The sequence below is a fragment of the Embiotoca jacksoni genome, unplaced genomic scaffold, assembly GCF_022577435.1.
Source record: "Embiotoca jacksoni isolate LCO1_2020_lvr unplaced genomic scaffold, fEmbJac1.0.p SCAF_35, whole genome shotgun sequence".
NCBI classification, from domain to species: Eukaryota; Metazoa; Chordata; class Actinopteri; family Embiotocidae; genus Embiotoca; species Embiotoca jacksoni.
In genome coordinates this window covers 1,936,198-1,954,913 of record NW_027185387.1, presented here as the reverse complement: position 1 = coordinate 1,954,913, position 18,716 = coordinate 1,936,198, and the positions used below count along the sequence as shown (strand labels likewise).

Here is an 18,716-nt window from a genome sequence, read left to right as displayed (position 1 = left end):
TCCCTGCTACCTACACGTCCCCTGGACAACCAATGTCTGACAAAGTGAATGATTTGCATGCTGAATCACTTGCGGTGTCTCGCCAGCGAAAACTGACTATTGCACACATGTGAAAAGACGGATGCGTGTTTGATGCCTTGCGGTCATTCAAGTTGCGCATCATAGAAAATATACCGAAAAAAATTCCATTTGGAACAGTAACAGAAAATGAACGGCTGGGTGTGGAAACGCAAGTCTGGACAAGAGCTCACCCACACATGCTGAGTAACTCATGACGAATGTCGCAACTTGGCAAACATGCCAGATAACCAGAGGCCACAACTCTGCAGTGACACATCAATTTCCGTCAAATATCGGCGTATCACAAACAGCCATTATATACACTACCCACCGCCTGCAGGGAGATGATACCGAGCTGACTTTGTGGCAAGTTTACATTTACATACTGTGATTTTTTTTTTTTTGAAACACGGCCAGAGATGTTCAAATCTTCCCTGGCTTCCTCCTGTGATGTGTGAGTGCTGCAAGATAACGACAGACTGATAAGGAAGTACTGATGAGAAAGGGTGTGTTGTTTCATGCCTATCCAGGGCCGCGTATAATTTGAGGTCTTGAGCTGCCAACAGATTTGACTTTTCCCGGAACGTGGTTTCTCAAGAAGTGCTAAAATACTTTCACTCTCCCATAAACTGCTGCTTGAGCGCCATACAAAAAAAAAAAAAAGAAGAAAAAGATCCAGTGACGCCTGATGTTTGTTTTTAACCTCGTCTTCTTCGACACGCTCACCTATAATTGACAGCGATGGTTGCCGTTATTGTGTTTTTATCCTCAACAGTTTTTGTTGTGTCTCAAAATATATTATCGGGTTTACATTTTATTTTGAAATACATCTTTCCATCTCACTAAAATGTCGCTTAAAAAGTGAAAAATGCCCCGAAATCTTAAATTTCTGTGAGTAATATTAGCTCATAAGTAGACGAGCGGAAGCAGAGAAAGTTAGCTGACCATATTGATCGTTCTTCAGTCGATCAGTGCCCTTTTTTTCTTCTTCTGTATTTGCATTCTTATTTTTTCTTGTCAGGTCGAGTACACCTGTATATGTACTTGTTTGTTTATTGAATATACACCTGCCAATTAAAGAGATGCTAATTTGGACGAGGCCATTTAAATAGTTGCATACAATTTGTATTACCATGAACTAATTTCACACTGTTTTGGCTCAATAGACATCAGCTATTCTGACATTTCATGTGTAATTGTCAGCAAATATACACAATTTTCACTATGTATGCACTATTTTTATTGCTCTGAGTGGTCAATTTACAACACGAGGGTCCAAATCCAAGAGAAACTTTTGGAATAATACAAACAAGAAAATTAGCTTCTTGTTGTGATGATTTTTTTTTTTTTTAAATGTAGTTGATATTTTATAAACATGTTACAGCAAATACATTGTTACGTAGCCTTTAAACATAAAAGCAAAGATTTACAGCCTTGTCTGTGGTATTTGCTGTAATTTTATTTTGAGTTATAATGACCTGAAACAAACTGGTACTTTTGTGTTTTATGAGTTTATGTTGTCCTGATAAGCACTATCTGGTGTGGCTGAGTAAGAAAAGGAAAAAGAAAAAAAAAAGCCGTGAGAAAGTGTGTGAAGAAGAGAGCGTGTGTTAACAGGTGTGCTTCCTGCTTACGTGTGTGTGTGTGTGTGTGTGGGTGTGTGTGTGAAGCCAGCCTTTGTGACACCTACCTGCTGTATAAAAGGCAAAGACATCATTCATTTACCTCAATTCATCAGTTCACTGTGCCAAATAGTTGCGGCTCGCTGAGAGTTGACGTCAGTTCACAGCTCCATCACTTTTCACTGCTGCGAAAATGAGGAATCTTCCTTTGGGGTTTTTTCTTGGACTTCTTGCTGTCGTCCACTCAACACCTGTTAATAGTAAGTAAATCTTTTTTTTTTTTTTTTTTTTTATGAAAGATTTTATCTGTTTTTAACACTTTATTTCTCTTTAACACTTAGAAAACACAATATCTGTGTACATTCTATTAGTCATCTGATTTTATCTTTGAGAAACCATGAAATGAAGCTTTACATCCTCATCCAGGCGACAGTTTCAATGCTGGCCAGTGAAATTCTTTGACAACATCTCACCTTTCCATCTCAGAGCTTTTTCAGTCTGACACACAAAGTAATTCTTTCATACAGACTCCCTGAAATTTCAATAATTCCCATGGTGTCCTTTTCTTTACCCGTGAGTCAGCACATTCCCTGCCGCCACCTGAGATGCTCTTTATGTTTCAGCTCGAACTCTTTTCTGCCAGAGTCGTATTTCAGTGTCGGTGCACAGGTCGCATTGGCGCCTCCAGGTTACACACAGAAGTCTTTGTAAAAATGTTCCGAGCTGCTCCAGGAGGTGCATTAATGCGTGAATAAGGTGAAACCAAAGAGTGGCAAAGAGCCGTTACACAAGTTTGTGCGACCGGTAACCTCATCGGGAACACCGGAGCTGAACGTGACAGGGCCGAAATGCAGAAGGGGGGAGTTGTGATTTCAATCATTGGCCTTTTTTTTTTGTCTTTTAATCATTGTAGGTAACTGACAGGTAGCTTGTTATTGTCAGTGGTGGAAACAATACTTCATTACAGCATTTAAAATGCCACCACAAGTATTGAAGTATTATCAGCTAAATGTTTTTAAAGTATCAAAGTACTTATATTGTACTTTTTTAGAAGTTCACTGTGTAAAAGATGGGGTATAAAGAAAAAAAAAAAAAACTACATTTATTTTGCAACACAAATTTGGTATTCGTATCTTGATTCTGCTCTAATGTTTGCTTTTATTCAGTGAAATATTGGAAAAATTCATACCCAGTGGGCCCTGAGCAATAATTTAAATGAAACTATCTGTAAAGTTAAGAGGGGAGAAAAAAAACAACTTTATTTGACATTGACATTGAAACTCATAGAAATTGCTTTTTTTTGTTGATAAGTGGTAGTTCTATAAAGGCTGGAAACCAATAGCTTTTGATACATCGTATTTTGCAAGCTTATTGTGTAATTTTCTAAAGGTTAAAATTAGTCTAGGAAGTAACGTGTCGCTTTTAGGTGAATATAGTCAAGTTAAAAAGTGTAATATTTCCTGATGAAAAGAAGTCGAGAAGTATTAAGTAGCATAAAATGGAAATAAGTAAAAAAAAAAAAGAACCGCAAAACTTAATTCTAACATACATTTAAATGAACAAAGAAAATGAAAATATGCATTCAATATATTATAAACGAGTTGCCTGATTTTTTTTTCTTCTCCTCCTTCATTCCTTCCTTCCTTCGCCGTGCGACGATGGCTTACTTCCAACAAAAGCAGAGCAGTGATAATTTGCTGTGATGCGTTGGGTGCGTCAATTATTGAAACTGCTCCTTTGATGACACTGACGCTCTTTTGTTAACCCACTAAAGCACCATTAGTCACCCCGGTTAATCATTGCCAGCTCTCACCACGCCTTATCAAAGTCAACCCGCCAAACAAGCTAACACAAGAATCTGGGGCGAAGCACGTAATCCCTGTGTGGTCCTTTGTTGACACATTAAATAACACTCAGTAACTTTCCTTTCCGCTCGTGTCAGGGCTGGTAGGTTAAATACTTAAAGTGGATTTCTCTCTTTTCTTTTGTCCCAGCTGCGACCCAGATCCCCGACAGCCTCGGGGACGAGGTCGTCCGAGAGGCCATGACGGACGGTTTCCTCGTCGATCACTTTTTCCTGCCGACGCTCACGACCCAACCGCCGAAACAGTCCACGACCGCCCGGGCGCCCGAGCAGCCGCCCTCCGACTCAAAAGACAGTAACGCGACCGAGGGCAGCGCCGCGGGAGGCACCGACGACGTCGCCGCCTCTGCGTCTCCACGACATTACACAGCCACAACTTCCTCTCCCGGTCGGAGCTCTGTCTCCGCGACCGGCTCCAGCTCAGGTCCGTCGACCTCCCTCGGCACGATGATGCCTGACTCCGGGTCCGGAGACGGAGAGGTGCCGGAATCGGGAACGCCTGGAGATAAAGACGACACGAGCGCAACCGTCTCACCCACGCCGAGCTCCGCCGTCGCGACGGACAGCGGCGGATCCAGTTGGGACTCAGCCACCGCGGTGAGCGCGGTGATCTCTGATTCAGGCTCCGGAGATGAAGAGATGTCCGGCTCGGGAATGCGTGAAGATAACGATTCCACGACCACAGCGCAGAGCGTTACAGTTACTCAGAGCTCTCCCTCCACGACGAACGCCGAGGACTCAAGCTCAGATTCGACCACCGCAATCAGCACGATGATAACTGCAGATGAAGAGTTTTCCGGGTTGGGAACGGAAAATAACTATCACGCCGAAAACCCCGGTTCAGATTCAACCACCACGATGAGCACTTTGAGCCCCGATCCTAAATCTGAAAACGGGAGAAAGGTGCAAGAACCGACGGACGGTGTGCAATTAAACAAACCCAGCAGTCGATCACTCGTTAATGGTGAATATCCTCTAACTCCACAAAAATCATTTCCGACACATTTTTTTTTTTTGTGGTAGTTTTATTGCTTGCCGATATAAGAGTTTAAGCTTAATTCTTTGTTCCTTTATTTTCAAGGCCCGCAAGGAAGGGTGGAACTTCTCAATCCGGAACCAGATCAGCACAAAGGACACAGTACACCAGGTGAGTCCAGGAAACATTTTACATTTACAAAATTAAAATTTCTGCGTGATTAAACTCTGGTTTAAAACATTTCACGCTGGTGACGCCTCCTCTCCCTCATGTCCAGGTTGGATCATTATCGTTGGTTTTGTCGTTGGTGTCGCAATACTTGTAACGCTCTGCATCGCCATCGCCACCAGAGACAAGTGAGTCTTACATCTCAGAAAACAGGATCGTATCTTTATACATGCTATAACCTTTTTTAAAATGACAGGGTTAAATTTCCACCGTTTCTTCCTGCGCAGGTGGAACGGACCGCGCCAGGCATCCCAGCCGGAGACCAAAACGAACTCCTCGAACCAGCAGAGGGAGCTGGAGATGGAGACGTTCATCCACAAAGAGGAGCCCAGGGAGAACGGAAAGACGGCGGAGTACACAGTCATCTCCTTGGACGAGCTTCCAGAGAATTATTCATCACACTGAGGTTCAGAAACAGGCGCCTCTGGAGACTCGAGACTCTTTACAGAACCACGAAACTGTCTGAGGCAGATGAATTTGATCAGAGGAACAAAACAGTTCAGACTGTCGAGCAAAATGGGGTTTCTTTCTTCTTTTTTTTTTTTGTTCTTTTGTGGAGTTTCACAGCTCCGAGCCTCGTCTGTATGACATTCGTGGTCTGTTTTTTTTTTTTTCCTGCTGACTTGCAGAAAGTCTGCAATATCCTGGTTTGATATTTGTCAAATCAACTTTTTTTTTTGTAAATAGAAAAGTGGCCAGGTAAGATGCACAGGTGTCATTTACTACAAATGCTATTCAAAAGTCATCACAGTGTTTTTCCTCCCCTTGTTTTGTCATTAAGTAATTAATATGTTTTTCTTTTTTTAAAACACAGTTTTCAATGTTTAGCCTGGTAAAAACGTCATTTTTTTAAAGCGTGTTTTTGTTGTAAAAATTAATGTAATATCTTTGCAATAATCTTATTGAAAGCCGTGTGGTGGATTGTAACTTATATTAAGATGCTCTGTTGTTTTCCCTGGCGTTCATTACGGGGGTACCGAACGGTGCTCGGCCTGCTACAACTCAAGAGCTCCTCTTGACGAACCTACAGCAGCACTTCAGCTGCTGTCATATGCACTTACTGAATGTTCACATGCATCCTATCCTCCCCCTTTCGAGAAATAAACACAACGGCAGCTCATCGATAAACATTTATTTGTTTCCATAAATATGTACACACCAAGTATTAAAACATTTACACGCTTTCAGTCCGGTAGTTTTGTGCCTGCGGTAGTTTATTTAACACGAGTCCATTCGAGTCTACATGAATTTAGTCCATTAAAGAAAGTTGTTGCGTTACAAGGAATGTCAGACACAAGACAAATCTTCGATACATTCTTGCACCAATATGTGCATAAAGAAAGATAGAAAATATGAGTTTGATTACCTAAAGATGGTACAATTTCACGTTCATAGAAAACACTTGCTACACAGAGTCCAGTTGACTTAAAACATATTCTAATTTACTACATTTAGGACCAATAACAAATGAAATATATGGAAAAGTGGTGTAATGAATGAAGAGATAATGGTATTTTGACATAAATCAAGGTATGCTCATAATTTATGAAGGAAAACTCCCCTCCAGAGCGGCGCTGCACGGAGCCAAACACTAGATGGCTTGCTGTAGCTGCCAACACTCAAAATTGCTTTAATGTGCTCAGAGCCTTAAAAAAACAAACAAATCTGCAATGGGTCATAACAAAACTCACTTATTAAAAGAGAAGAATGGGAAACAGTGGACTTTACATGGAAACCATCAGTCGTTTCTCTTCAAAACAGATCATGTATTTTTTGTCAATAAATAGCCCTATGTTCACAAGCTATTGCGACATCTAGCAGCCCATAAAAGAAAAGTTAACATTGCACTAATATCATTTCATAGATATATATATATATATATATAGTAGTTATAGTCATTTAGGAAACATTTAGCATAGCAAAAACAATTATAATGACAAAAATGTCAAGTTCTATACATTTTGATTTGTACACTTTATCTAAAGAGAGTATATACACAAAGTGCAAGGAGGCACTTTAAACATGAAAACATAAGCTGTCGCTTATCTGAAAGAGAAAGAAAGAATCCCGTTTTCTTCTGGGGTGTGAACAGTTCGTACGCAGAGTGAAACTCAGAAACGCGTACATGTTCATTCAACATCCAATGACCTTGTTGTTACGGCGTCAGATTTATGCGAGTGCTGGAGGCAGAATTTACTGTGCGCCTGCTAAACAGACGTGACCATAGCTAATTAACTCTAGATGTAATTACAAGCTCGTATTATTTATATATATGCTGTTTAGGACTTCAACGCTACAAAGTATGTCTCGTGAGGAAGGCCCAGCCGTCTTCACTCAGAAATTCAAAGGTGGGGGGGGGGGGGTCGGACTTGTTCCCGTTATTCTATGGAAATAACTTTTTAATTCAGAAATGTTTTAATCATCATACTGACTGCACTCTGCAGGTGACATCTTCAAGGCAAGGTTGTCATATAGCAAAGAAATAAAACAGTTTGAAATAAAACACAGAACAATGCACTGGCCTGCTGAGACTTTTGAGAGACATTCCTTCGTTTGGTTTTTTATTTTTCTCTCGTCGAGCCTCCAGCTTTTTATTTTTTTCCTGTTAAATCTTCCTCTCTCGCTCTCAGAAACACACATGAACACACATCATTTCCAGGGCACAGGCAGGTTGTTTTTTCTTTTTTCTTTTTTTTTTTTTTTTTTGGACCACTAACAGAAACTCGGTGCTTCACTCGAAAAACAACATACAAAAAGAAAAAGAACAAAGAAGTAAATATCTGGGAGGGCACCCTTCACGTACTCTGTTTCGAGCTTTAGTCTCTGCAACACATTGTGTACTGTTTGTTGCCACATTTAGAGGCCACGCCCCCTCTCCTCTTAAATCCTAAGCCTTTGCTTCTTAGGCTTGACCATGTGCGTGAACTCGGGGCATAATCCCACAAAGTCAGTCAAAGGTAACGCAGGTATTTAACTGTCCTGCACTTCCCCTGTATTACCACAAATAGCACTGTTTTGTTCAGTTTATCTTCTTTACTTTTTTTTTTTTTACTTTTTTTTTTTTATAAACCTAGTTTGCAAAATGTTTAACCTTTTAACAGAGCATTTTTGGAAATCACAAATACACAAAACCCTTGACAACCATTCATTTCTGCAGGTTCTGATGTGTTGATATCTAACTTTTTTTTTTTTCCTGAGCCAGGTTACTCCGGTTTTTATATTATCTCTCACTCAGTCCGAAATTGAACTGGCAAGGCCGTCGTTCACACATCGTCATCTCTGTCCTTGAAAGCAACGAAGAAAAAAAAAATGCTTCGATACAAAAGAAAAAAATTAGATGTTGCACGGGGTAGAAGATTTCGTTGTTGTTGACATGACAGGAAGCTTGCAGCAGCAGCACCGAGTAAGGCCCTGAGTGTCGTCAACTGAATGTTTGATTCTTCGCATGAAATGCACGAGTTCAGTTCAGTTCGTGTGTTATTAGTGCAAAATGCAAGACCTAATAGAAGTTGATGATTTGCTCCAGTAGCCACCCAGACGGGTAACTGGATTCAGGTCGACTGCGCTTGTTCTTGCAATACAGTGAACCGTCACTTTTTCTTCTTTTTTGTGTTTTCATGTTTATGTGATTTTTTTCTTTTTTTTTGTAATGTTTTTTTGCTGGCGATATTTTCGTGTCGGCAGAAAGTAGAAGCTGGTGAAAACTCAGGATAAGGTGCGGCGGCATCTGAATCTGCTTTATGCGCATTTCCACGGTTCCTCCTCAACAAGGGAGAACTCTTTAGTGTTGCCATTTTTGCCCATGGTGACCTGAAAGCAATTATCAAGAAGAACTAACCATTGGGGCCAAGGCACTGTTATGTTACAAACCGTCAGCGGTTGGGAGCAGAGAAGCCATTGCTGCATTACATTCAGGCCATTGACCTTGGGGCTGAGTTTAGTTTAGTCCCCAACATATAAAAGTATCTCGTACACCAATAGAATGATGTTTACATGTCATTGTATGTAGTGATTGACATTGTATGAGACCATCAATGGTTGTATTTTTCCAGACTTGGCCATGTATTTTATGGATTCTCTCCCCAACCGAATTACAATACTCATCATTATACAGGCAATGAAATGTCAACAAGATGTTGCTGTTGTTTGTTTTGGGAACCTACGGATAGGAAAGGGTCTGAGATAGGCATTTCATGAATGTATGCATCACTTTGGACGTAACATGGTGAAACAGCAGTCTTTATGTATACCACCGGCTACAAAAACTGTTTGAAAAGATGGCCAATCATTTGAAAAACTGTAATTTGGTCAGGGCTGCCATAAATACATGTCCAATTAAGTAGACAAAAGAAAAAAAAAAGAAAAAAAAAATCAGGACATACCACAAGAAAATACAAGTCAGATATCATCGCGAACAAGACATCTCATTTGGTATGACTGATTCTTGAAAATAAACAACAAAAATGAATCATCGTTTTTGATATAATCCAAGTGTAATCATTTTTTTTTTTCTAAAAAGGAACAAAGTTTGCTTTTGGTGAACCTGGTATCACAAAAACTGCTTTTTCAAGTGCTGAATAAATAAATATAAAAATATTTATTTCACTTTTTCACCACTTTTCAAATACATTTTCTTCAATGAAAATAAGACTATTCACAGAGACACAAATACATCGATATGGGAAGTCACGTGGAAAAGAAAAAAAAAAACAGAGACACGAACACAGAGCTGGGGAGGAATCTCTACATACAGGTCTCTATGTCCGTTAACGTGAAATGTACCTTGCAGTCGTCTATCAAGATTGAGTTGTGGTGAGCGTACACATTCTGGTTGGTGTTATTTTCAAAGAAGGATTGCGTCTTTGCCATCTCGAAGTCGTCCATCCGGCTCTGCTGGGCGTCGAAGCTGTCGAGCTCGTGTTTGGAGAGGTGGTACACGATGCCGGCTCCGTAGGAGTCCCCGACCACGTTGACCGACGTACGGAAGCGGTCCCTACATGTCGGGGAGGGCAAGTGACGTGACAAGGTGCAGGAAAGTTATTGGCACAAGAAAAACAAACATCAAAACTTGAGCATGCCTAGCAGCGTGGCTCCCGAGATGGAAATTCAGCACCGAAATACCTCAAGAGCTATTCTGTATTTTGCCATAGAATTGGGGACAGACGGTCATGGGTCCCTGGACTATGAACTTGCTCTTGATTTTAGCGATAATCCTGTCACCGCTCAAAAGAAAATCGAATAAAATTGGCGTCAAAGTTTCAACTTGTCCAATACTTTGGACGAATTGACAAAAAAAAACAAAAAAAACAAACAATCAAACTTAGGCTGAACTTTGTAGATTAGTGCTAAGGTGCCGAAATGAAGTTGGTGAACATGGGAAACATTACTCATATTGTTACCTTCATATTGTCACAGTGAACACGTCAGCATGCTCACGTTGGCTCTATAGGCACTGATATCCCCATGTAGGTGAAATGTGACGTAGCCACTAGCGTAGCTTTAGCCTTTTTAGTCTTATTTCTAGGCTACTGTTTGCCAATGAGGACACAAAAGGGGAAATTAAAATCACACAAAAAGGACACAAAAAGATGGTTGAGTGAGTGGTTCAGTTGTCAACACTCATAAAAGGATTCCCACCTTCAATGTGAATCTGCTGCATTTAGCCGACAGATATGAGATATGAATTATTGAGTGTGTGGGCGGAGCAGTTTTATTCTCAGTGCGCCGGCAACTTTTATCTGTTCACAAACACATCGGGTATTCATGCGTTTACTCAGTCAACTCAACCATGTGAGGAGGAATAACGGTGAGCAAAATTAGATGTCCTCTGAACACTAATCAAAGCCTCACAGTCAAGAGTTTTTACACCTCCAACACACATGGAATAAATTAAAGCACACAAAACACGCGTTCTTTCAAAGTACACTTTAAGCTACTTTGGCCACTATTGTGTGTGTGCATCTAGAAAGTACAAAAATAGTACAAGAAAAGTACTGAAGATTATCAGGCCACGGACAAATAAAAAGTAAAAACTTGAAAAGATGTTAAAACGTTAAAGTAAAAAAAAAAAAAAGTCCTGTCGTTAATACTGTAAAGCAGAAATCTGATACTAGACAAGCGAGGTTTCATACAGATAATCTTGCAATAGTCAGTCAAACAAACTCGAATATAACAAGCTAAAATCAAACGTGTGTATCTGTGTGTGTGTTTTAACAGCGGTCGGGAGGCTGATGTGGAACTCACAGCAGCCAGTCGACAGCGACCAGGAGGCTGATGTCCTGAGTGGGCAGCCCCACCGCCGTGAGGATCAGAAGCATGGTCACGAGTCCAGCGCTGGGGATGCTGGCTGCTCCGACGCTGGCTAAGGTGGCTGTCATACTAAAACAGGAGACAAATCCAACTCTCAGCCGGGAGGACAGACTCGCAGGCTGTAAATGCTCCAACGTACTGCGGCTACTTTACACTTTGTAAACCGTGTAGTTTTACTAAAAAAAAAACCCACAAATAATCCAACTAGAAAGTGCCTGACTGTAATCAAAGAAAAATGATTCTTAAGTTTCTTAAGTTATGTGAAATAAACTAAACAAAAAAAAATCCACAAGCTTCACTGTATTTAGAAAAAAAAACATTCCATGCATAGTTTAATGGAAGAAAACTAAAAAACTAAAATAAAAAAGGGATATTCATTCTTTTTAAACCCTGTTGACGCAACTTTATTGTCGAAATCGCATCGTACAAATGTGTCATTTCTTTCTCCTCTCCTTACCTCACAGTAATAATCTGGCCCCAGTCGAGTTCGATCCCGTTCATCTGAGCGATGAAGATGGCGGCCACGGCCTCATAAAGCGCCGTGCCGTCCATGTTGATGGTGGCGCCCACCGGGAGGACGAAGCGCGTCACCCTCTTGTCGATGCCCAGGTTCTCCTCCAAGCATCGGAACGTGACGGGCAAGGTACCGGCGCTGCGGCACGAAACAGAAAGAAACCGCTTTCGTTATGAATTAGTTACAACAAAATTCAGTTTGCAAAGAACCAATTTGGCGTTAAAAACTTGCAAAAATATATTATTGTCCAAAACATTATAGAATGTCTGCACAACTTTTTTTTTGGATTTAATTCCGCTCTTCTTCTATTCATACTGAAATAAATTCACTCTGAACGAAGATTCGTTGGTAATTCTTCAAATGAAATCTGACTGATGCTTTTTTGAGTTTAACTTCACCAAAGATACACAAACTTTTACCAGTTTGAATTCTTTATAGGTGTGAATTTCACAGAGAGGGCAGCGGGTTGCGACTCAGCAGTTGGTCTGTTTGTTTTGTCTGAAAATTAAGTGTTTCTCGTAGGTGGTGGAGCAGTGAGCGGGCAGGAAGTTTGTAAAAAAAAAAAAAAGCTGAGCTCACCTCAGGGAAGGGAAAGAGTCTATTCTCATGCCATTAATAAAACAGTGTGTAAAGGAAAGACAGTCTCACACACGGAGGGAAAGTCAGAAGCTGTTGCCGGCGTGACTAGTTTTTAGACACCACTTGAAATAAAAGTTACCGTTATTATTCACCCATCTGCCCAAAGATGTACATACAATTGGAGAATTGATTAAAAAAACCAAAAAAACCAAAAAAACATGCGGCACGTTGAAAAAGGAAGCCTGAGTTAGAGATCCTGAATCCTACAAAATAAAACAGGAAGAGAGGCAGAAATCCCTCGTACCTGGACGCCGTCCCGAGGGCCGTCACCCAAGCTTGGAATATTCCCATGAAGAACGTGAAGGGGTTTTGTTTTACTATCACAAAATAGATGAGCGGCAGGAAAATGCCTCCGTGGATGATGAGGCCCACGATGACGGTCACCATGTACATCCCCAGCTGCCTCGCAACCACCTCCAAGTCGGCAATGGAGATGATCTTCCCGCAGATGAGGCAGGCGATACCGAAGGGGGAGTACCTGAAGATGGACGCAATGCATTTTTTTTAAATTGCGCTATACCGTCACATGACTTCGACTTTATTAATCCCACGGTGTGGAAATTTTGTCGTCACAGCAGCTTAGAAACACAAAAAGGTGCACACAGTAAGAAAAAAAAAAGTACAAATACGTAAATATCAAATAATTTGATGAAAATAATTGTTTTGGAAAAAAATAAGAGCAATGAATAAACATGTGTATCCAGTATACTGCCAGAGAGAGGGGGAAAAAAAAAAATCCTTGGAATAGTTACTGATTAGCAGTGGGATATTGCGCATAAATATGTATTTCTAGAGAGAACAAAACACGGGTAAAGGGTTTGGCCGTTTAAGGTAGACGCCGAGCAGTGCTCGTGGTGAACGGCACTTACCACATAATTGCGCCAACGAGCTTCATAACGATCTCATTCAGGACGTTGAAAAACTCCAACATCAGCTTGGCCTTCTCTCCCATTTTTCCCATGATGACTCCAAAAGCAACAAAGAATCCAATCAAACCTGTGGGACACGGAATAAAGCGATTCTGATTCAGTGTGAGGGAACGAATGAGTGGTTGACCTCATGCGACCATGAAAAGTCTGCATATTCTGTAGCAAATCTACTGAAAGGCAACCAATCAATCATTTAAAGCCACATGTAGAGAGATCTCTCTGGTATATATAGGGATACATATCATGTTTTATGTAGACTTAAGCTCCTACTAAAAAAGCAGAGGAATGATATTATAACATTTTATTGTTATATTGACCAGAGGTTGTTTTCTCCCTTTGTTTTTGTATCTTAACTTGGATATCTGAAAAATAAGACCGCAGAGTCGACTTCGGTCGATTCAGATGCAGAGGTATTCGTAAGTAGGTATGACTTATATATCTGTATATATATATATATATATAGGTGTTTTCTTGTTATTATGTAACTGGAAAAGAAAGAAGAACTGCTGATCCATTTGGGTTTAGCAGTGGGCGTGTTTTAAAACTTTTTCACCTACCCAGGACGTTCATCCCACTCTTGAACTGAAGCGACCTTTTGACCGTGAACTGCGGAGGCGCTTTGGTCCTGTTGGTGGGCACCGGTACTTTGGTGGTTACCGTCTGGATCTGGACGAGAGGCGAAAGAAAAAGAACAAACAGTTGGAGCCACTGACATATGAATCAGACTTCGTATGCGGTGGGTGAGAAAAAAAAAAAAAAAAAAAAAGTTTCGGTGAGACTCCTACCTGCTGGAAGCAGGCCTGCACCAAGTTCTCCGGGAAAAGATTTCGGATGAGATCAAAGAAAGCGTCCATGCTGGACACCTCGTCGTTCTTCTTTCCCTGTCCGAGGTTAGCTTTCAGTTTGGGGTTTCCGGGGTGGATGACCAGCACCAGGATCACTCCCAGGACGGCAGCAATCACCGTTGTCGACATGTAGTACACCATCGCTCTGGTGCCGAGGCGGCCGCTGGATTTGGCATCCAAACCGGCAAGTCCTGTGAGCAGAGTATATTTTACAGGATAGTAAATATCTAAATATACTAATGGTGATTGAAACTGGTTAAGAATGAGTCAAAAAATTTAAAAAAAATCAAGCTATTTCTTTAGAGTAGATTTGACCTGTTCTGTGAGCAAAAGATAACTTTTAACTTGATCAGCAATCTTAACCAAATTGCCAATCTTCTTCCAATCAGACCATCCTGCAGCATTTAAACTGTGAAACCTGGAAAAATGAGGCCTTCCTAATTTAGATACGAGATGCCGTGGTTGTTGATTGTGACTTTTCTGAAAGAACAAAATCTGTTCCTGAACATTTTCATATGAATTGCCTCCAAAGTGAGATGACTTGAAACGTTTACGACTCTTAAAGAACCAATTTGCAGATTTTCAACCTTATGTCTATGTATCCAGACCGGGGATATGTGGTGTGAAAAAACAACAGCAGTTGTTGTTAATGTTCTCTGCGTCTCCCTGGAAACAGCCGCTGCTACTTTGCCAAATGAACATAACCATAAAAAAAGTTGAATTAGTTCTGGAGTCGCTACATGTAGACATTGACTGTTGTAATGAGTGAATATAAATGTTCTTTTCTTATTGCGTAAGAAAAGGTCATAGAAAGCCTTTCATGGTTGTTGCTACGTTTCCTGCAAAACCTATTCATTGTTGCTGGTTGGCAAGAAGCGTTATTTCTTGACAGGGTCGACGGGTTTTGGAAAGTCAGTTGTGTGCAATCTGAAGCTTGTGGAAAGGTAACACTGTTGGTGTGTCTGCACACTGTATTATAAAAAATACGTCCAATATTTCATGTGCGGGTGATCCACATCATGTCAGCTGGAAAGCTGGACCCCACTGATGGAGGATTATTGTGTAGTATTATATCAGGTTATAATGCTGTTGTATATATGTTAATGAGATTTTGGCACAGTAGGTAAAAGTATCTCTAAATGTATAGTAGCAAAATATATCAGGTTTGTCAAAACAAGTCTTCAATAATCTACACAGCTATGAGGCAAAGGGGGAAAAAAAAATATTCCAGTGAAATGCTATTTAATTGGCATAAATCTGTATTTTAGTGGACATCTTGCAAACAGAACTGCATGAGGTGTATCACCAATAATAGGTTTCAGTGTGGAAAAACAACATCTGTGTTTAGTTGTCCAGGATGTTCCCAACAAAAACTGTCTGTGTACCCCTCGTCCTCCCAACATAAATACAAATTTCAGCAAGCATTTTTTTTTCAGTTACCAAACTGAACTGCCAGGTAACAAAGAAGCAGCACCATGTGACCTCATTTTCAGGACAGCTGGCAGCAGAACATTGCACGCAGCAGTTACTGTACATCACCCACCTGTGACCAGACTGGAAACAACGAGCGGCAAAATAAGCATCTTCAGCATCCTCATTAGGATCTCCCCGGGGAAGGCAATGATCACTATAACGTCAGGAGGGAGAGGCGATATGTGCCGCAAAAGCATGCCGGCGATAGAACCCAAAAACACACCTGAAACAATGAGAAAAAGGGACAAATCAAACTCAAAGCCAGGCGACTCTAAGCCATAAGATAAACAAATATTCACATAAAACATATATATATACCCATGCCATAAATAAAATTCTCACATTTTGCTCTTTAGAGACTTAATTAACATCACAAACGGTCATCTGAGAGTCACATCTGAGTGGTGTTACCTTTATATAACGTGGGTGTCACTTATGTTTCATTATACAGCAGCTAATGAGAAAAATAATTACCTTTAATCTAAATGTTTTCTACGCTACTATATATGTTGGCAGATGTTGAGTTACAAAAAAAACTAGTTGAAAACAATTAAATCAAAAGATTTGAGGAGAAAATGTTTGGCAATATTCAAATTAGATATTGGAGTTGTTGCTTGATTCAATATATTACTGTGTAATTTAAGTGCAATATGCTTCCTATTTTATCAATAAGTATATAAATCATAAGAATCAAGCTGTGAACAATTGACTAGTACTTCGTGAAATGTTTTGGCATTAAGTTCGCACTGTTGTGTCTCAGCAAGAGTGTCCCAGATTTACAAAAGGCTCTCTGAGTGGAGTTTCTATGTTTTCCTTTTGTGTGTGGGAGGATTTCTCTTCTGATATTTCAGATTTGTCTCACAGCCCAAAAGCAGCCTTGTATAAGGTCAACTGCAGCTGCTGCAATTTTTGGAGCTCGGCAAAGCGATTGATCTCCATCAAACCTCACGGTTTGGTGGGAAATGCCTGGATCTGACCTGATCTAACAGTCGATTGGGGAAAGTGTGAAATCAACATCATGATGTTTTATAGACCTTCATTAGAAATTGGAGAGATTTTGCTTCTATTTGTTGGATTTTGGTGACTTTTACATCTTATTTTACAGATAGTTCTCATAGACTACATACTGCATTCTATCACAGTTTCAGTCTCATGATTATGACTTAATTTCTGTTCTATGTTCTAGGTTTTATGCTTCCTGATAGTTTCAGCTGTCCCTCATTGTCCTCCTCTCCCTATTATATTTCGCTTGTATGCTTCTCTTCTCGCTTTGTCAGTTCGCTTTATTTGCCTGTTTGTCTCTGTGTGTTTGAACCAATTAGTTCTTTGTTAGTTCCTCGTGACTGTTTAGTCTTATTTTCTTTTCTTTTTTTGTGAGTTTCATTGTTTTAGTTTTTTGATTTTTTTTTTTTTTTTTTTTTCCATTTTGGATCCACCTCAGCCTCCAATAGCCGTCGTTTCAATGACAACATCCAGCCTACATTTACTGATTAAATTGCCGAAGTGTCATAAAGCGACACAAAACTTTTGCTAGAACGTCGGATGTGTGTATTCTTAAAATGTATATCTGATGTAAAGTCTAAACAGCCTGTCAGACAGATCAATGAAAATAATTTCCTTTTTTTTTGTGCCTCCCTCTCACCGTGTCTTCTGAAGAAATAATTCGTGTTTTGAATGTCTTCAGTCTGAGAAGGACCCACCCAGAGTTGAAGTCCAGGCAAACAGTTTGCAGTGGCAAACAGTTTGTAGTGACAAACTGACAATATCTCATAACTCACATGTGAATTCAAGCCTGTCAAGTTCAACCATGAATGTCATCATAATAATTAGATTGTCTATATATCATTTTAATTGGCTCCCTGTCAAACAGAAGGTCATAATAAAAAAAAAAACAGCAATTATTAGAAACGGAGAACAAGCTGAAGAGATTGGTGTGACAACATTTTATTAAATTGATATCGTATCTAACAGGAATGTTTGTGGGACTTCCTGTGCAGAGTATGAGGGCTGCTGGAAACGTTCAATCTTCACTGCAGCATTTTATCTTTGACACATCCGCTGCCCACAACTGCTCTTGACCACTTCGCTGTTCATCTTGAATTAGCATACTGTCTGAATTTTGCCGCACTCCAAATCAACCATTGGTGGTCTTGGACAGCTCAAAACCACACAGTGCAAATGTTTCTCAATGCGTTGTGGGAAAGACCCTGAAATGAATACAGGAGGCTAGAAAATGACTGGATTGAAGCAACAGTACTATATAAACTTACCGAGGATTGTGAGAGTGAGAACCATGTTCTTCATGATCTTGTCACAGAAACTGCCACATAGGCTATCTTGAGTTTCCACCATTGGCTCCAGGTGGTTCTCCCCAATCCTGACCTCCACTTGCTTCTGCATTTTGTTGGCACTGTAGCAAGTAAAGAAAGACGAGCTGGCATTAATGAGAAACAGTAACGACACCATTCGCACGTACGTCCTTCATATTTTATGGTTCTCATTGCAAAAGCAGCACACGCGCTTGGTAGTGATGTTGAAGAATACAGCTTTGGTTGCATTAGGATTAAGTCTAGTTGATGCTATACCTATTATTATAAGTATTTCATTATTAATGAGCGTGGAGCAAACAGTAAGATTTATGCACAGTCACCTGGAGCTACCTTGATAATTCCCATACATAAATTAGAAAGTTGTTGATGGATGGGGTTGTACAAGGGCAACATTCTTCACTATAGTGTCTTAGCGGGTTTTTTTTAATTTTTTTTTTGGCAGTACTTCCTGCTCTGTTGTACATAATCGGCCACGTTTGTTGGTGGGAAGCTAGTGAGGGATAATGTATTAGAAGCTGTATGAGCATTTCCTACTGGTTGGAAAGGGCGCCTGTACGTGTGTTGGTGGGACTTGTGTGAACTTCCTACACATTATACTCCCCCTTTCCAGTAGCTTCTTGGTGGCAGGTGAAAAAAAATTGGTTGGTGACAATACGGAGGAGACTTATGATTGTCTATACCGTCAAAAGTTTAACGGTAGGGTAGTGACAATATTCAGGGAGTTGGCGATTCCAAACTGGGGAGAAAATGGGAGCCCCAACTGACCAAAACGGAAAAAACTGTCTTGTGATGGCATTGTTTTTGAAATATTGCTCATTCACATGATTCAAATTCTGTTAATTCTACGTACTCTGCATTCGAAACGCGTTCGAAGTTTTCCAAAGCTTGCAGATGGCCTTTCATAATTAGCAACTGACAATCCCAAAC

At 40.3% G+C, this 18,716-nt stretch overlaps 2 protein-coding genes across 2 annotated transcripts; one reads left to right on the top strand and one right to left on the bottom strand.

The window, feature by feature from the left end:
* The first annotated feature begins 1,803 nt into the window (after window positions 1-1,803).
* Window positions 1,804-5,945, top strand: LOC138208082 (uncharacterized). Its single transcript, XM_069165751.1, has 5 exons — window positions 1,804-1,942; window positions 3,677-4,510; window positions 4,628-4,693; window positions 4,800-4,878; window positions 4,978-5,945. The coding sequence occupies exons 1-5, from the start codon at window positions 1,876-1,878 to the stop codon at window positions 5,153-5,155; spliced, it is 1,224 nt and encodes a 407-aa protein (XP_069021852.1). The 5' UTR covers window positions 1,804-1,875; the 3' UTR covers window positions 5,156-5,945.
* A 2,543-nt stretch (window positions 5,946-8,488) lies between these two features.
* On the bottom strand, window positions 8,489-17,859 carry slc1a2a (solute carrier family 1 member 2a). Its single transcript, XM_069165606.1, has 10 exons — window positions 17,730-17,859; window positions 15,530-15,682; window positions 13,927-14,177; window positions 13,699-13,807; window positions 13,082-13,208; window positions 12,457-12,690; window positions 11,517-11,711; window positions 10,994-11,128; window positions 9,533-9,743; window positions 8,489-8,560 (listed from the first exon to the last, which is right to left on the bottom strand). Exons 1-10 carry the CDS (start codon window positions 17,857-17,859, stop codon window positions 8,489-8,491), a joined length of 1,617 nt encoding a protein of 538 aa, XP_069021707.1.
* Between the last annotated feature and the right edge of the window lie 857 nt (window positions 17,860-18,716).